This window comes from Aulostomus chinensis, chromosome 14 (assembly GCF_037954235.1).
Source record: "Aulostomus chinensis isolate RoL2024-O1b breed Wild chromosome 14, RoL_Achi_v1.0, whole genome shotgun sequence".
Taxonomy (NCBI): domain Eukaryota; kingdom Metazoa; phylum Chordata; class Actinopteri; order Syngnathiformes; family Aulostomidae; genus Aulostomus; species Aulostomus chinensis.
Genome location: NC_141333.1, coordinates 24,551,102 through 24,565,962, shown reverse-complemented (window position 1 = coordinate 24,565,962; position 14,861 = coordinate 24,551,102). Strand labels below are relative to the sequence as shown.

General features: G+C 44.6%; 1 protein-coding gene across 3 annotated transcripts in view; it reads left to right on the top strand.

The window, feature by feature from the left end:
• The window catches only part of herc2 (HECT and RLD domain containing E3 ubiquitin protein ligase 2), a 47,958-nt gene that overhangs the window by 26,566 nt on the left and 6,531 nt on the right, over nt 1-14,861 (top strand). For 2 of the 3 annotated variants that reach the window (XM_086224914.1, XM_086224911.1), the window contains exons 44-79: nt 84-230; nt 828-970; nt 1,055-1,322; nt 1,452-1,594; nt 1,703-1,801; nt 1,889-2,057; nt 2,138-2,263; nt 2,363-2,471; nt 2,552-2,691; nt 2,779-2,969; nt 3,089-3,194; nt 3,304-3,395; nt 3,484-3,659; nt 3,920-4,031; nt 4,295-4,376; nt 4,465-4,699; nt 4,938-5,115; nt 5,292-5,373; nt 5,583-5,754; nt 7,128-7,272; nt 7,732-7,957; nt 8,133-8,304; nt 8,816-9,002; nt 9,149-9,295; nt 9,377-9,568; nt 9,651-9,804; nt 9,920-10,027; nt 10,111-10,242; nt 10,368-10,526; nt 10,644-10,762; nt 11,077-11,202; nt 11,294-11,449; nt 11,545-11,859; nt 11,965-12,179; nt 12,296-12,473; nt 13,607-13,768. In XM_086224914.1, the coding sequence (XP_086081040.1) occupies nt 84-230; nt 828-970; nt 1,055-1,322; nt 1,452-1,594; nt 1,703-1,801; nt 1,889-2,057; nt 2,138-2,263; nt 2,363-2,471; nt 2,552-2,691; nt 2,779-2,969; nt 3,089-3,194; nt 3,304-3,395; nt 3,484-3,659; nt 3,920-4,031; nt 4,295-4,376; nt 4,465-4,699; nt 4,938-5,115; nt 5,292-5,373; nt 5,583-5,754; nt 7,128-7,272; nt 7,732-7,957; nt 8,133-8,304; nt 8,816-9,002; nt 9,149-9,295; nt 9,377-9,568; nt 9,651-9,804; nt 9,920-10,027; nt 10,111-10,242; nt 10,368-10,526; nt 10,644-10,762; nt 11,077-11,202; nt 11,294-11,449; nt 11,545-11,859; nt 11,965-12,179; nt 12,296-12,473; nt 13,607-13,768 (5,663 nt within the window). The remainder of the gene's footprint in view (nt 1-83; nt 231-827; nt 971-1,054; nt 1,323-1,451; nt 1,595-1,702; nt 1,802-1,888; nt 2,058-2,137; nt 2,264-2,362; nt 2,472-2,551; nt 2,692-2,778; nt 2,970-3,088; nt 3,195-3,303; nt 3,396-3,483; nt 3,660-3,919; nt 4,032-4,294; nt 4,377-4,464; nt 4,700-4,937; nt 5,116-5,291; nt 5,374-5,582; nt 5,755-7,127; nt 7,273-7,731; nt 7,958-8,132; nt 8,305-8,815; nt 9,003-9,148; nt 9,296-9,376; nt 9,569-9,650; nt 9,805-9,919; nt 10,028-10,110; nt 10,243-10,367; nt 10,527-10,643; nt 10,763-11,076; nt 11,203-11,293; nt 11,450-11,544; nt 11,860-11,964; nt 12,180-12,295; nt 12,474-13,606; nt 13,769-14,861) is intronic. The other variant, XM_086224912.1, reaches the window with a different exon arrangement.

Sequence of the window (14,861 nt, the reverse complement as noted above, 5' to 3'; positions counted from 1 at the left end):
AGCTGTGGAGCATGCTTTAATTTAATGCTCAGAGCCAAAGGTCTTATTTCCAGTGGATTTAATCAAAGTTATTGCGTTTCCAGCTGACCAGGTGGACATTCACTTGCTGCGATGCCAGCAGCTGAGGCTCTATATTCTAAAGGCAGGCCGGGCACTCCTCTCTCACCAGGACAAACTCAGGCAGATCCTCTCCCAGTCAGCAGTTGTAGACATTGGATCCAACAGCAGCGGTAAGAAGTGGATTAGGGAGCTGTTTTTGTGTTGCCTTAATGAAAAATAATCATTGTATTTCACTCCAGTGAAATGAGAAAAAGTTTCATTTTAGAATTTCGATTAGAATCTTGATGGTTCAGCAAAGAAATTTAAGGAAAAACAGTGAATTATTGAAATGGCTTCTGAGTCTCGCTGATGTCAAAATATTTTTGTTGGATACAATTTATGCTAATGGAGAGCAGCTCCTTTGTGCTGTTTTGGAGCAGTATCTTATGTAAACAGCAGAATAATTGGCCATTTGGTCACACAGAGCACAATAGATGTTATTTTGTTTGCTACAGCACAACAGCAACTGTGTCAGATGACAAACTTTGAGAGCGTCTGGCTGAGCATAGCTGCATCTGATTAACCAGTCTGTAAATCTTGCAGGGTTTGAAGGTTTTCCTGAATTCATATGTGGGTCCATGTTAACTGAGATGCTGATTAACAGTTAGACAAACTTTCTTTTATTCATAGAAGTTTGAGTTTTTTCTATTACAACAAATTGTATGAGATTAGATGTTGATATGTACCTTTTTTCAGGAGTCTCAAGACTAATTCTTTTTGCTTTGCAGAAGACCCAGTGGTGTCATCTCCTGATGTTGGAGATCTGTCTCCTGAGGGTCCCTTGCCCCCATTGATCCTTCTGCAACAGCTGCTGTCTGCTGCTACTCAGCCCTCCCCCATCAAAGCCATATTCGACAGGCAAGAGATGGAGGTGAGTGGACAGACCTGAGGTAACAAGTGGGTGTTGGTGTTTATGTTGCACGTATCTGAGTTGGTGTTTTCTATGCCTGTGTAGGCAGCAGCTCTTGCAGTGTGTCAGTTCTTGGCAGTGGAATCTGCCCACCCATCCTCTCCTCTGTTTGAGGAGAGCAGCTCCAGTGAGGCCACCACACCTGTCACCATACAGCACGTCAGACCACCCAAACAGAAGAAACAGAAGACCTTACCTGTCCCCCCCTTACCCATAGTCCTCCAGCTAATGGAGATGGGGTTCCCACGGAAAAACATTGAGTTTGCCTTAAAGTCGTTGTCTGGAACAACAGGGAGCGCCTCTGGTGTCCCAGGTAGCTTCATACTGGACAGCTTGCTTGTCGCACTGTGACCTCTAAATGTACCGGTCTAACTCTGCTTATTGAAGTCAGCAAATATGTTTTGAGGAGCTCTTTCTGGAAACTAATTCATCATTTAATTAGGTGTCGAGGCTTTGGTGAGCTGGCTGCTCGACCATCCAGACATTCATGTCACCGAGGTGTCAGACGCAGACACGGTGTCGGACGAGTACTCTGATGAAGAGGTGTTGGAGGAGCTGGAGGAGGCAGAGCCCATGTTTCCTGTGGTATATCACTTTCTCTTAAATTTACTGCTGTTACCTCATCATGTCAAATTCTTTGCCTGACACATTTGTTAATAGCTTCATGATATTAATGTCCATGTATCTCACCAGCCTCCAGGTGCAGTGGTGACTGAAAGCCAGACTTTTAAGAAGAGATCAGATTTCCAAAGTAACGATGATTATGCTGTGTATGTCAGAGAGAACATTCAGGTAAGGACCTATGAAGATGACCTGAATCTACCTGGTAAGCAATGGATCACAGTGATAGATCACCGTTTGTCTCATATTTCTCCACAGGTGGGAATGATGGTGAAGTGCTGCAGAACGTATGAGGAAGTGTATGATGGAGATGTTGGGAAAGTGATTAAGCTGGACAGAGATGGGCTTCACGACTTAAACGTGCAGTGTGACTGGCAGCAGAAAGGAGGAACATACTGGGTCCGCTACATCCACATCGAGTTACTTGGTAAGCTTCACTTGTGAGCCATTAAGAAATGACGTGATGTTGGCAATGATCATTTGTTTTGCTATTATTTGCTCTTGCAGGATTCCCACCACAAACTTCTCCCTCCCATATAAAGATTGGTGACAAAGTGAGAGTGAAACCAACAGTCACAACACCAAAGTACAAATGGGGCTCTGTCACTCACCGGAGTGTCGGGGTTGTGAAAGGTTAGTCTTTCTCTAAGCTTTCAAAATCAATATTCTCAGGTTCTATTAAAAGCCTGAACGTATACCTCCATTAAAGAGGCTGTCACCTGTTCTGTTTAGCTTTCAGTGCCAATGGAAAGGACGTGATTGTAGACTTCCCTCAGCAGTCTCACTGGACTGGCTTGTTGTCAGAGATGGAACTGGTCCCCAGCATTCACCCTGGAGTGAGGTAACTACTTGTACAAGGCAACTTTCTGCCTTAGTGCATCTCAGCTTGCTGATTACGTGCACACTCTTGTTGCTCTGCAGATGTGATGGCTGTCAAATGTTCCCTATAAATGGGGCCAGGTTCAAATGCAGGAATTGCGATGATTTCGACTTCTGTGAAAACTGCTTCAAAACTCGCAAACACAACACCAGACATTCCTTTGGAAGAATCAATGAGCCTGGTGAGTCACGTGGATTCATATAGTATCCGTTGTGTTTCCATTTATAGGTACATGTGTAAACCAGTGATTTATCTTCCCTATAATTAGGCCAGTCTCCTGCATTCTGTGGTCGCTCAGGAAAACAGCTTAAGAAGCATCACAGCAGCCAGCGTGGGATGCTGATTGACGACTGGTCTCGTGCTGTCAAGAGTCTCAATGTCTCGTCCTCCGTCAACCAGGCGTCACGCCTCATTGACTGCAGTGATCAGTGCTGGCAGTCGTCTGGCTCCCAGGGAAAGGTAGAGGATTGAATCACGCACCTAAATGAAGTGACATGTATTTATTACCCGTATTTATAATAATTTTTACTTTGCGGAAGAGAAAATCATCACTTGACAGGGTCATTCTTTCTCTGCAGCACTGGATTCGGCTGGAGCTCTTTCCAGATGTTCTTGTTCACAGGCTGAAGATGGTTGTAGACCCAGCAGACAGCAGCTACATGCCCTCACTAGTGGTGGTATCAGGTGAATGAAATTTTCTCTTTCACAGATATGTTGTTGCCTCTAGGTTTGGACAGATGCTTTGTCTCTACACAACCAGATACATTTTTTAATTCTCTCACTTAATATACAGGTGGAAGCTCTTTGAACAACTTGATTGAGCTGAAGACGATTAATATCAACCCCACAGATACTGCTGTCCTTCTGCTGAGTGACTGCACTGAGGTTGGTCGGCTTAATTCTCAGTAACTGACTCAGCTTGTTTGATTACCTCTAAATATTCGTGTTATAATAACTTAAATGATGCTCCCAGTATCACAGATATATTGAGATAGCAATCAAACAGTGCCGCAGCTCTGGCATTGACTGCAAGATTCATGGACTTGGCATTGTGGGACGCATCCGAGCAGAGGATGAAGACCTTGCCACGGTCCCTTTTCTGGCCTCTGATAATGAAGAGGAGGATGATGACAAAGCTGCCACGGGGAGGTATGATGTAAAGAATGTGTGCTCTGGTTTGCATTTGACAATTGTATTGATGAATGGGGGGGGGGGTCAGCTGACACAATTCAATCGATTTGAAATTGTTTGCGCTGGTAAAATCCTCTCTTAAATATTAAGCATCGAGTCTACGTTCAGCTTTGTCATATAGACAGGACAGATGTATATTTTGGTGAAATAAGAAAATACTGTGTCGTGAATTTGTATTTATGATCTCACTGTGGGTTTGGTTTGGGTTTTTTTCTCAGCCTTGCACGGAAGAAATCATCGGGTTTAGAGTCTGCTGCCACCATCAGGACTAAGGTGTTTGTCTGGGGGCTGAATGACAAGGACCAGTTGGGTGGACTCAAGGGTTCTAAGGTGCATTCTAAAAGAAAATTAACCCGATTAATTACGTCCTGTACAAATTGATCTGATTTTGAAAATGGCCTACAGTTTTACTGCCTCAAATACTGGTCCTGAAACGGATACAAGTAGAATAATAAATGTTCTTGTTACAAGTGCATTTGTATAGAACTGACTGTGTCGAGGATGTGTAGCAACGATATCAGAATCATCCACGATGGAAGCTGGAACAAAAAGATGTTGCGTTGTCTTATGATTTTGGTTTGTGTTCTTCCCAGATCAAGGTGCCTTCCTTCTCTGAAACCCTCTCTGCTCTCAATGTGGTTCAAGTGGCCGGTGGCTCCAAAAGTCTCTTTGCAGGTGGGTGAGCTATACTTGGTAAAGATAAATGTATACAGTCATTTAACAGACACGTGTACCACATGTAACTGACAAGTCACTTTTGCAGTTACGGTTGAGGGGAAGATTTATGCGTGTGGAGAGGCCACTAATGGCAGACTAGGCCTGGGCCTGTCCAGTGGGACCATCCCAATCCCCCGTCAGATTACGGCCCTCAGTAACTACGTGGTGAAGAAGGTCGCTGTGCATTCTGGAGGGCGCCACGCCATGGCTCTGACCGTGGATGGGAAGGTTTTCTCCTGGGGAGAAGGAGATGATGGAAAACTGGGACACTTCAGCAGAATGTATGTTGTCTTATAGAAGTAGGACAGTGCATGTTTGTCTGTCTTGAAATGGCTAGGTAGATCAAATTTCCATCAAATTTCCAACTTGTCACTCTTTTTTTTGGTATTAATTATGGCAACTTCATTCTACAGCTGTTTTTTTAATTTTGTAGTTGTGTCTAAAGCCATTTTTTTTGTTTGGCAATGTATGGTGTAACTTGATGCTGTGATTTATGAAAAAATTGCTTTTCAACCCTAGGAACTGTGACAAACCACGGTTGATTGAAGCACTGAAGACCAAGCGAATTCGTGACATTGCGTGCGGCAGCTCCCACAGCGCTGCAATCACTTCCAGTGGTGAACTGTACAGCTGGGGTTTGGGGGAATATGGCCGCCTAGGACATGGAGACAACACAACCCAGCTGAGGCCTAAACTGGTGCGTTGGTCACTCATTTCTTAACAGCAACACATTGCCATTGAACAGATATTCACACCAGATGAGTACGATATTCTGTATCTTTGTTTGGAAGTTTTATTTCCATGAATCCTGAAGTGTGTAAAAGTGGCTGTGCACTCATGATTGCTGTTGCTTGTCTTGTCCTCACATTTCAGGTGAAAGTGCTCCTGGGGCACCGTGTGATCCAGGTAGCTTGTGGGAGCAGGGATGCTCAAACACTTGCTCTCACTGATGAAGGTAGGCCTGTTAGTCTGGTTTTTGTCCTTTAGAGGCACTGGAAACCAGTGTGGTAATGATGAACAATGCAAACCACACAGTACGTGTTGCATTGTGGCACTTGAATACAAACAAAATGTTTAGCTTCTTGTCAGATGTTTTTAGATGTTTTCTCGACATGGTTGGATGTGTTTGTGTTTTATATGTGCGATGTATGTTCTTGTTTGCAGGGTTGGTGTTCTCCTGGGGGGATGGGGATTTTGGGAAACTGGGACGTGGAGGCAGTGAGGGCTGCAACATCCCTCAGAACATTGAGAGGCTCAATGGGCAGGGCGTCTGCCAAATTGAATGTGGAGCTCAGTTCTCCTTGGCTCTGACCAAATCTGGAGTGGTGTGGACCTGGTAATGTGGATGAATGATACTTACAGGGCTGCAGCTATCGATTCTTTTAGTAATCGAGTAATCTATTGATTATTCTTGCGATTAATCGAGTAATCAGAGAAGTATTGCGCATTCTGCAATTTTTGCGATTGTTACTTTGCTTTATTTAAGAGCAATGGTACTATACAAAAGAGAAAATGAGGCAAGTCTCCTAAAGGGACAGGTATGAAATGCTTATGTAAAAGTACTAATTAAAGTAACTTCCAACATGCCACCTCTTTCTCCTCTTCCAAAGTTACGTGTCTGTATTTAGTAATCTAAAAACATCGATAAAAGAGCCATTAAACACAACAAAAGCAATAAAAATGTTAATTTTATTTAAAAAAGGACATAATTACAAGATTGCAAGATTATCGATTGTAATGTGGTATATTTACATTGTGCTATGAATGCTTTTACTAAAGTAAAGGATCTGAGTTCTTTTTCCATCACAACAGGTCGGTGATTGTGTCCGTTGTTTCCCCTAAAATAATCAAACTCACACGATTGTGCACAGGTCTCTGGTTCCCTTCTAGGCACGGCCTTCCTGTCAAACTAATGACAGCAGACTGATGTTACACTCTGCAGTGTTTCTCACAAACACAGACTTTATTTGTGCGGACACTCAGGTTTTGCATTTTTAGTTTTTCCTCAGTTTGAGAGGACGACGGCCTCCGCGATTGATTCGTGTCAGTCTGCCCTCCTCACCTGTTCGCTCTGCTCTGAGAAGGTCTGACAGTTTCTGAAAGAGACGTAGACTCTCTTGTTTAATATAAAGGCCTCCTTATGTAATCGTTTAATCATATAAGTGCACCTGGTTGGTGTCAATGTCATTCACCATCACGTTAGTTTTGACCATTTTCACAGCAGACTTGTTGTTAATGACAGCATTAACAACAAGTCTGCTGTGAAAATGGAATCGCAGGTGAATTTATACACAGAAGTTGGGTTTTGGGGTGGCTTTATAAAACATCCTGCTGATGGAGAAAGTCAACAGATCAGACACAGACAGGGTGAGAGAAATGTGCTGACCTCCTCTGTGTTTGTGTGTGTGTGTGTGTACACTGCATGTATGGAGGAACTGCAGTGATGCGGAGAGGAGAGACGCTGCAGCAGTGTGATATTGTATCAAAACTTAAGCTTGCTCTTTTCTTAAATAATTCAGCTGATTCATACCAAATTTCAGTGCCCACTCTGACGCCCAAAACAAAGTACACTTCAGATCTAAATGAGGCCTTGACACAAATTTTCGTAATCAAATTACTGGAGTTACTCAAGGAATCGTGTCAGCCCTAGATACTTATCATAACTGTGCTGTTTTCCTATAAATGTTAATAGTTCCTATGTCCAAACAGGGGCAAAGGTGACTATTTCCGACTGGGCCATGGCACCGATGTCCATGTGCGGAAGCCCCAGATGGTAGAGGGACTGAGAGGCAAAAAAATCATCCATGTTGCTGTCGGAGCATTACACTGTTTGGCTGTGACGGACACAGGACAGGTTTGTACTGATCTCTATAAGCAGAGAATTATGAACCAGAGGCCATCATTCATACTCTGCCGATGTCCTGCCATGGCACTCGCCCAGATGTGTGACTCAGTGGGAGAGTTGATTTATAGACTCTCACTTCACTTCTCCAGGCATCTCTGACCTTTGCTGTTACACCATTTATTTGAACTCATATTCTATTTTTCCTCAGAACAAATTCAATAATGCTGGCTCATAACTTACTGATGACAGGCAGCTACTCAATATTTGACCACTTTTGGTTAAGATTGGTGACTTGCCGTTTCTTTTGTTCAAGTCTGTATGTGCTTCTATGTGGCTCAGTCGTGTATATGAAGCTCAAAAAAAGCTTGATGCTATCCAGAATCTGAATGCTGAAATTAATTTACGAGACCAAATAAGGCTTTATAATGAACACAAAAGCAAACGCAATTAAAGTTGTTTCATTTTCAGGTTTATGCGTGGGGTGACAACGACCATGGACAGCAGGGTAATGGCACCACCACAGTTAACAGGAAGCCCACCCTGGTTCAGGGTCTGGAGGGGCAGAAGATCACCAGAGTAGCCTGTGGCTCTTCTCACAGTGTGGCTTGGACCACTGTGGATGTGACGACACCCTCTGTTCACGAGCCGGTCCTTTTCCAGACAGCCAGGGACTCCCTCGGAGCGTCCTATCTAGGTAACCCTCCCCCTCCATGTTAACATGGCCTCAGTGTTCTTCATCAAAGATGATGTTGAGGATTATGAATTTTGCTAATTCAAGATGTGAATCCACTCTTGAACTGAAACTGTTTTGCACTCGTGCATCACGTCAGTAATGGTATGTCACATTGTTCTGTCCTTGTTCATCACAGGTGTCCAGTCAGACAGTGACTCGTCGTCGGTCAGCAACAAGATGTGCGGTCAGAGCAGTGTGAAGCCCAACAGACCATCGCTGGCCAAAATTCTCCTCAGTCTGGATGGTAACTTGGCCAAACAGCAGGCCCTGTCTCATGTGCTGTCAGCCCTCCAAATCATGTATGCGAGGTATGTGAATCTGTAATGTCCTGGCAACCTGGAGAACACCAGTCACATTCAGATCACCCCTAAGAAAGATATCGTGATTTTCGCATTGTCACAACCCTTTCAACATGGTACAAAACTAAATGTAATGCAAGTTAGTCAACATAAAAACAATAACAAAGACAAGAGCAAAAAATTGCCTAAGTAGCCCTGGAAACACTAAAAGAGATTGTTCTATAACTACTGTGCTACCCTGCATTGTGGTTCAAAGCACAATGAGTAGCTTTTTTCCCCACAACAAAAACAACAGACCCAATCCTCCCCACCTCAGTGTTCCTCAAGAACCCCCCCCATAGAGATCTTCAGTCTCGCTTTAGCTCTTCAGTTATAAGTCTTAATATGAATATCGCTACATCAACATTGGTGTAAAAGTACAAACTCAGAGTCTACAAGAGATTGTTCATGTGCTGTAAAAATGTTACTGGTTCTAGTAATTGTTGTAGTATGTTGACAACATGTGTTTTGTGTTCCCCAGGGATGCAGTAGTTGGTGCGCTGATGCCAGCCAGCATGATTCTGCCAGCAGAATGTCCCTCCAGCTCACCTGTTCCCCCATCAGACTCCTCATCCTCATCCTGTGTCAGTGATGAAGAAGGCCCTCCTGTCCCACCTGAAACTGAGGAGCGGGTCAGCCCAAATCCCTGGCAAGACAAGAAGGGAGACGTAAGGGTCACAATATGAATTCATTTGATAAATGCCAATGAGGCTGGTCTTGTCCTTTCTTTGGCCTCAACAGCTTTTCTTTGTTTGCATGAAGAGGCTATGGTTCATGTGATCATGCCCCCATTCTGTGTGCTTTTGTACATCAGCAGGTTCCCTCATCAGAAGATGCAGTCACCCCATCATCAGCTGTGACTCCCTCTGCCTCTGGGGCCTCCTCACGTCCTTTCATCCCCGTCACTGACGACCCAGGAGCAGCCAGTATCATAGCCGAGACCATGACTAAGACTAAAGAGGTCAGTCTGTTAGTCTAATGACTGACAAAGCAGGTGTGTTGAGTCTGACCTCATTCAGCTAACTGAGCTATCTCCTGCCAGGACTCTGAGAGCCAGAGCAAAGTGGTTGGTCCAGAACCTCAATACCTGGACGAGTTCACAAGTCTGCTTGTGCCTGATGATACCCGAGTGATGGTGGACCTGCTCAAACTGGCGGTGTCTTGCCGCTCTGGGGAGAAGGGCAAGGAGGTCCTGTCTGCTGTACTGTCTGGCATGGGTACAGCGTATCCACAGGTAATCTACTGTGTTCCTCTTTTGTGTTTCAATGCACCAACTTTTTCACATTTGACATCTCTGGGGTCTCTGTTGTATGCAGGTTGCTGACATGCTGCTGGAGTTGTGTGTCACAGAGTTGGAGGACGTTGCCACCGACTCACAGAGTGGCCGTCTGTCCTCCCAGCCAGTCGTCGTAGAGAGCAGCCACCCGTACACAGATGACACCTCCACCAGCGGCACCGTCAAGATCCCAGGTAGAGAGGGGAAATGCACAAAGATGACATTTTTGCTGGAAATACATTTATTTTCTAGAACAGCTAAAAAGAGCAGGGTTATTTTCAGAATCTTAACTTTCAGTGTGTTTCATAGGTGCCGAAGGTCTGAGGATAGAGTTTGATCGACAGTGTTCAACTGAGAGACGCCACGACCCCCTAACCATCATGGATGGAGCCAATAGGATTGTCTCAGTTAGATCAGGTGATGAACGGAGAAATTGATCTTTGTCCAGCAAAGCCAAGAGATCACAATTAATGTTGTTTCATGCTGTATGTGTGTTTCAGGTCGGGAGTGGTCTGACTGGTCTAGTGAACTAAGAATCCCTGGAGATGAGCTCAAATGGAAATTCACAAGTGATGGTTCAGTTAATGGCTGGGGCTGGCGCTTCACTGTCTACCCCATCATGCCTGCTGCTGGTGAGCCCCAACACAAGAGTCCAGCACACCGCTGATGCTCGTTGTCTCTATACAGTATATCAGACCTCATTGAATGATTAGAAACAGAGATGCCCCTGAAACTGAACCCTCTCGTCTTAACTTAGGTCCCAAAGACTTGCTGTCAGATCGTTGCATCTTGTCCTGCCCCTCCATGGACTTGGTCACATGTCTTCTGGATTTCAGGCTCAACTTTGCCTCCAACAGGAGCATTGTGCCTCGCCTCGCTGCTTCTCTTGCTGCTTGCGCCCAGCTAAGTGCATTAGGTATGACCATCCCAAATATTTCATCGTGACCACCATCAAGCTTGTGAAGGATGATTTCACTCTAAACATAGTTGTTTGTTACGAATGAAACCTTAAATTTTGTGGGTGTTTACACAGCTGCTGGACACAGAATGTGGGCTCTGCAGAGACTCCGAAAGCTTCTGACCACAGAGTTTGGTCAGTCCATCAACATAAACAGACTGCTGGGAGACAGCGATGGCGAAGCTCGCTCCATGGTGAGGAAAGTCTTATTGTAAAGAGACATGGCAAACGGTCAAACTGAGACATATGTTGTCTAAAATTTTCTCAACATATAATTGTTATTGCTGGAATATATGTGATTCATATTTCACTATTTGCTGAACAAGCGTATGAATTCACATGATAGACTTGATTCATATTTCTTCACCTTCACCACCCTAAATATTGTCTTAGAACAAAGTCAATATACGATAGTGATGTTCAACAAAATGGTGGGAGGAGAACAAAACTCTGCTGATAGTTTAAAGCTTTCATTGTAACGTTATTAAATTAATGTGTTGTGTGTCAGAGTTTCACAGGAAGCGCACTGGCAGCTCTAGTGAAGGGGCTCCCAGAGGCTCTGCAGAGGCAGTATGAATATGAAGACCCCATTGTGAGGGGAGGCAAGCAGCTCCTTCATAGTCCATTTTTCAAGGTATGCTCACAACCGTCTTCATCTGGATCTCCACACACTTGAGTTTGCTGGATTAGCATAAATTTAGATATAATGTCTACATTTCCTTCAGGTCTTGGTGGCTCTTGCCTGTGACCTTGAGCTCGATACCCTACCCTGCTGTGCAGAAACCCACAAGTGGGCATGGTTCCGGCGGTACTGCACTGCCTCCAGAGTGGCTGTGGCTTTAGATAAAAGGACATCCCTACCGAGACCCTTTCTGGATGAGGTGAGTGTGTCACAGTGCGCTGCCCCCACTATTCTTTTCTTTTCTCTGTAAGATTGTCTGTATTCCAATCTCTTTTTCTTCTTCTGCCTTTGAAGGTTACAAAGAAAATTCGCGAGCTCATGGCGGATCACGAGAGCATGAACGCCCTCCATGAGAGTCACGACCTCTTCAAACGTGAACATGACGAGCAGCTTGTACAGTGGATGAACCGTAGGCCAGATGATTGGACCCTTTCTGCAGGGGGGAGTGGTACCATCTATGGTTGGGGCCACAATCACAGAGGTCAGCTAGGGGGCATTGAAGGAGCAAAGGTCAAAGTGCCCACACCCACTGAAGCTCTTGCCACACTGCGCCCTGTGCAGCTTATTGGGGGGGAACAGACTTTGTTCGCAGTCACTGCTGATGGAAAGGTACATGCTAATGACACAGTAACATGTTACAACTGGTTTGGGTGTTGGTGTGACTTTGATGATTTCTGTGACATTGTAATGTAATGTTTTATTTTGACCCCCCAGCTGTACGCAACAGGATATGGAGCTGGGGGTAGGTTGGGTATTGGAGGCACTGAGTCAGTGTCCACACCGACTCTGTTGGAGTCTATCCAACACGTCTTCATCAGGAAAGTTGCTGTGAACTCTGGAGGGAAGCACTGCCTGGCGCTGTCCTCTGAGGGAGAAGTCTATTCGTGGGGAGAGGCTGAAGATGGAAAACTTGGCCATGGGAACAGAAGGTCAAGATTGCATCAACTATAAACACATAGTCAGCATTGTCAATGCATATCCTTGCCACTGTCAACAGGGTTGGTTGAAACTATGTTAAGGGTTGTTTTGTTCCTCTTGACTTTAGCCCCTGTGATCGTCCTCGTGTCATTGAGTCCCTGAGGGGAGTGGAAGTGGTGGATATCGCAGCCGGAGGGGCGCACAGCGCTTGTATTACTGCCAGTGGAGAGCTCTTCACCTGGGGAAAGGGTCGCTATGGACGACTGGGCCACGGGGACAGTGAGGACCAGCTCAAACCCAAACTGGTCAGTGAACACTCTGTAATGGGATTTTTGTTTCATATTAAGAGAATACCAGTATGAATTTACAGGTAGTTGTGCTACATAAATACTTCCCTCATTATTAAGAACAACAGTAGACCGCTCCTCACATTGCAGGCAACAGAGACACAGCAGTGATTTAGTCACCACAGATATCACTTATAGTCCCCTCTGGATATGAATTAATATAATATGAAATAATAAAATGATGCTAACATCAATACACCTAAACATCACTGAGCACTGGAAATGTCAATTTGTGTTGAAATGCTGCTGGGACGTGGAGACGATGGCTCCTGGGGGCCATTTGCTTCTCTCTCAACCCCTGCAGACTACAGCCATCAGAATGAATCTTGGAATCTATGTTTTTTTCTCCAGTTAAAAGGCTTTTATGAAACTTGAAGGCAGAGAGTTAATGAAATGTTAGTGTAACCATCCTTCCATCCATCCATTTTCTTCCGCTTATCCTTTTAAGGGTCACGGGGGTGTGTGTGTGTGTGTGTGGGGGGGGGGGGGGTGGACTATCCCAGCAGCCTTCAGTTCAGTTGAGAGGCAGGGTTCACCCTGGACAGGTCACCAGTCCATCACAGGGCCAACACATAGAGACAGACAACCATTGGCTCTCCCAGTCACACCTACGGTCAATTTAGAGTCTGGATTAACCTGGTCCCTCTTGATGTCTTTGGACTGTGGAGGAAGCTGGAGTACCAGAGAGAACCCAGCAGGAACAGGGAGAACATGGAGACTCACCCAGAAAGATCCCGTGCTCCAGCCAGGACTCGAACCTGGAACCCTCTTGCTATGCGGTGACAGTGCTGACCACTGCACCACTGTACTGCCTTATGTGTAACCATTATGCAATTTTTTTTATATTGTTGCAAAAAATACATTTAATAAAAAAAAAAAACATCTACCTGGGCTGCTAATCAAATACTGATCACATCATGAATCTCCACACCCCTGTAGTATACCTAATGAACTCCAGGTCTCACAGGACAAAGAAATAATCCGTATTGCAACCCGAGGGTCTGTGTGCGCTGAGACAGGACTCCTCTCAGGTCTCACAGACAATCAGAGTGAAGTGAAGTTCATGATGTTGTCCTTGTGTTGTCATCCAGGTGGATGCACTGCAGGGTCACAGGGTCATCGATGTAGCCTGTGGCAGTGGAGATGCACAGACACTGTGTCTAACAGATGATGACATGGTTTGGTCCTGGGGAGACGGGGACTACGGTAAATTGGGCCGGGGAGGCAGTGATGGCTGCAAAATACCCATGAAGGTGAGCCAAATTACACAGTAGTGCACACGGAGGTCAGCATCAGTTTATCCTTCTGTAGTTACGTTGGGAAGATAGAACTGACTGTCGTCATGACAACTACAAGAAGGGATGTCCCGATTTGGATTTTTTTGCCAACAATCCAGTTCTGATCCTTTAATACTTAGTGTCTGCTGATACTGATCCGATGGGATATACTGATACACAGTTGTACAGTGCACACTTCAACTAGGCCTACATTAATGGGATTAAATCAATCCTGTGTATATACTCGACAGTTATCTAGCTTTGCGGTGAGGATGTCCACATTAACTGGTTAACCAGCCTTAAACGTTTTATAGTTATAAAGCTATCCTTCACTAAGTCAGAGAAAAATACTGAATAATGACTTGGATTTACGTTGTCTAACTTAGAGAATTGAGTGAGAATTACCAAGAGCCCTCAACAAGCTACTAACCTGAAGGCAGGGGGAGAGGAGTGTCTTGGTGTGCTACCAGTTTACAACACCTGCATGAATGGAGGTGTCACAAAACAAAATGAAACAAAAGATCAGGTTCATTTTCTGCTCAATCTGACTCCTTGAAAAAAAAACGCCTGGATCTGCCTGATAGTGATTCTTGAGGTACGATTGAGATATCATTTGTATGTCAAAGTTTTGTAGCCACAACTGTGACCACACTGGCTTATTTTCTTCAAACCTCAATTGAAACATGAAGGTTGTACCATATGCAAGGAAAAGAAAGTTGCATATTCTCATTAGACTTTCTTTTCAATCATTGCCAAGGTGCCAATGAAACACTGACCCCTGGTGGACAGAATAGCATTGGGGGTTCTCTGTCCCTGTTGCTAGGTTATCGAGTTTTGTCGAGTCCATTTCCACCCTCGTGTCTGTTGGGAAACTGTTAAAACACAGGAGTTGCTGAGAGCCATATTGTTTAGACGTCAAGACCTCTGTTTCCAAGAATGTGACCCTGCACTTCTCTCAATGTGTAGCCAAGACTCAACATGTTATGCACATCATGTCAATTACTTTCTTGTTGTTTTTTAGATGTTTATTTCTACAGGATTAACAATCAAATGATTAATCAATTAATTT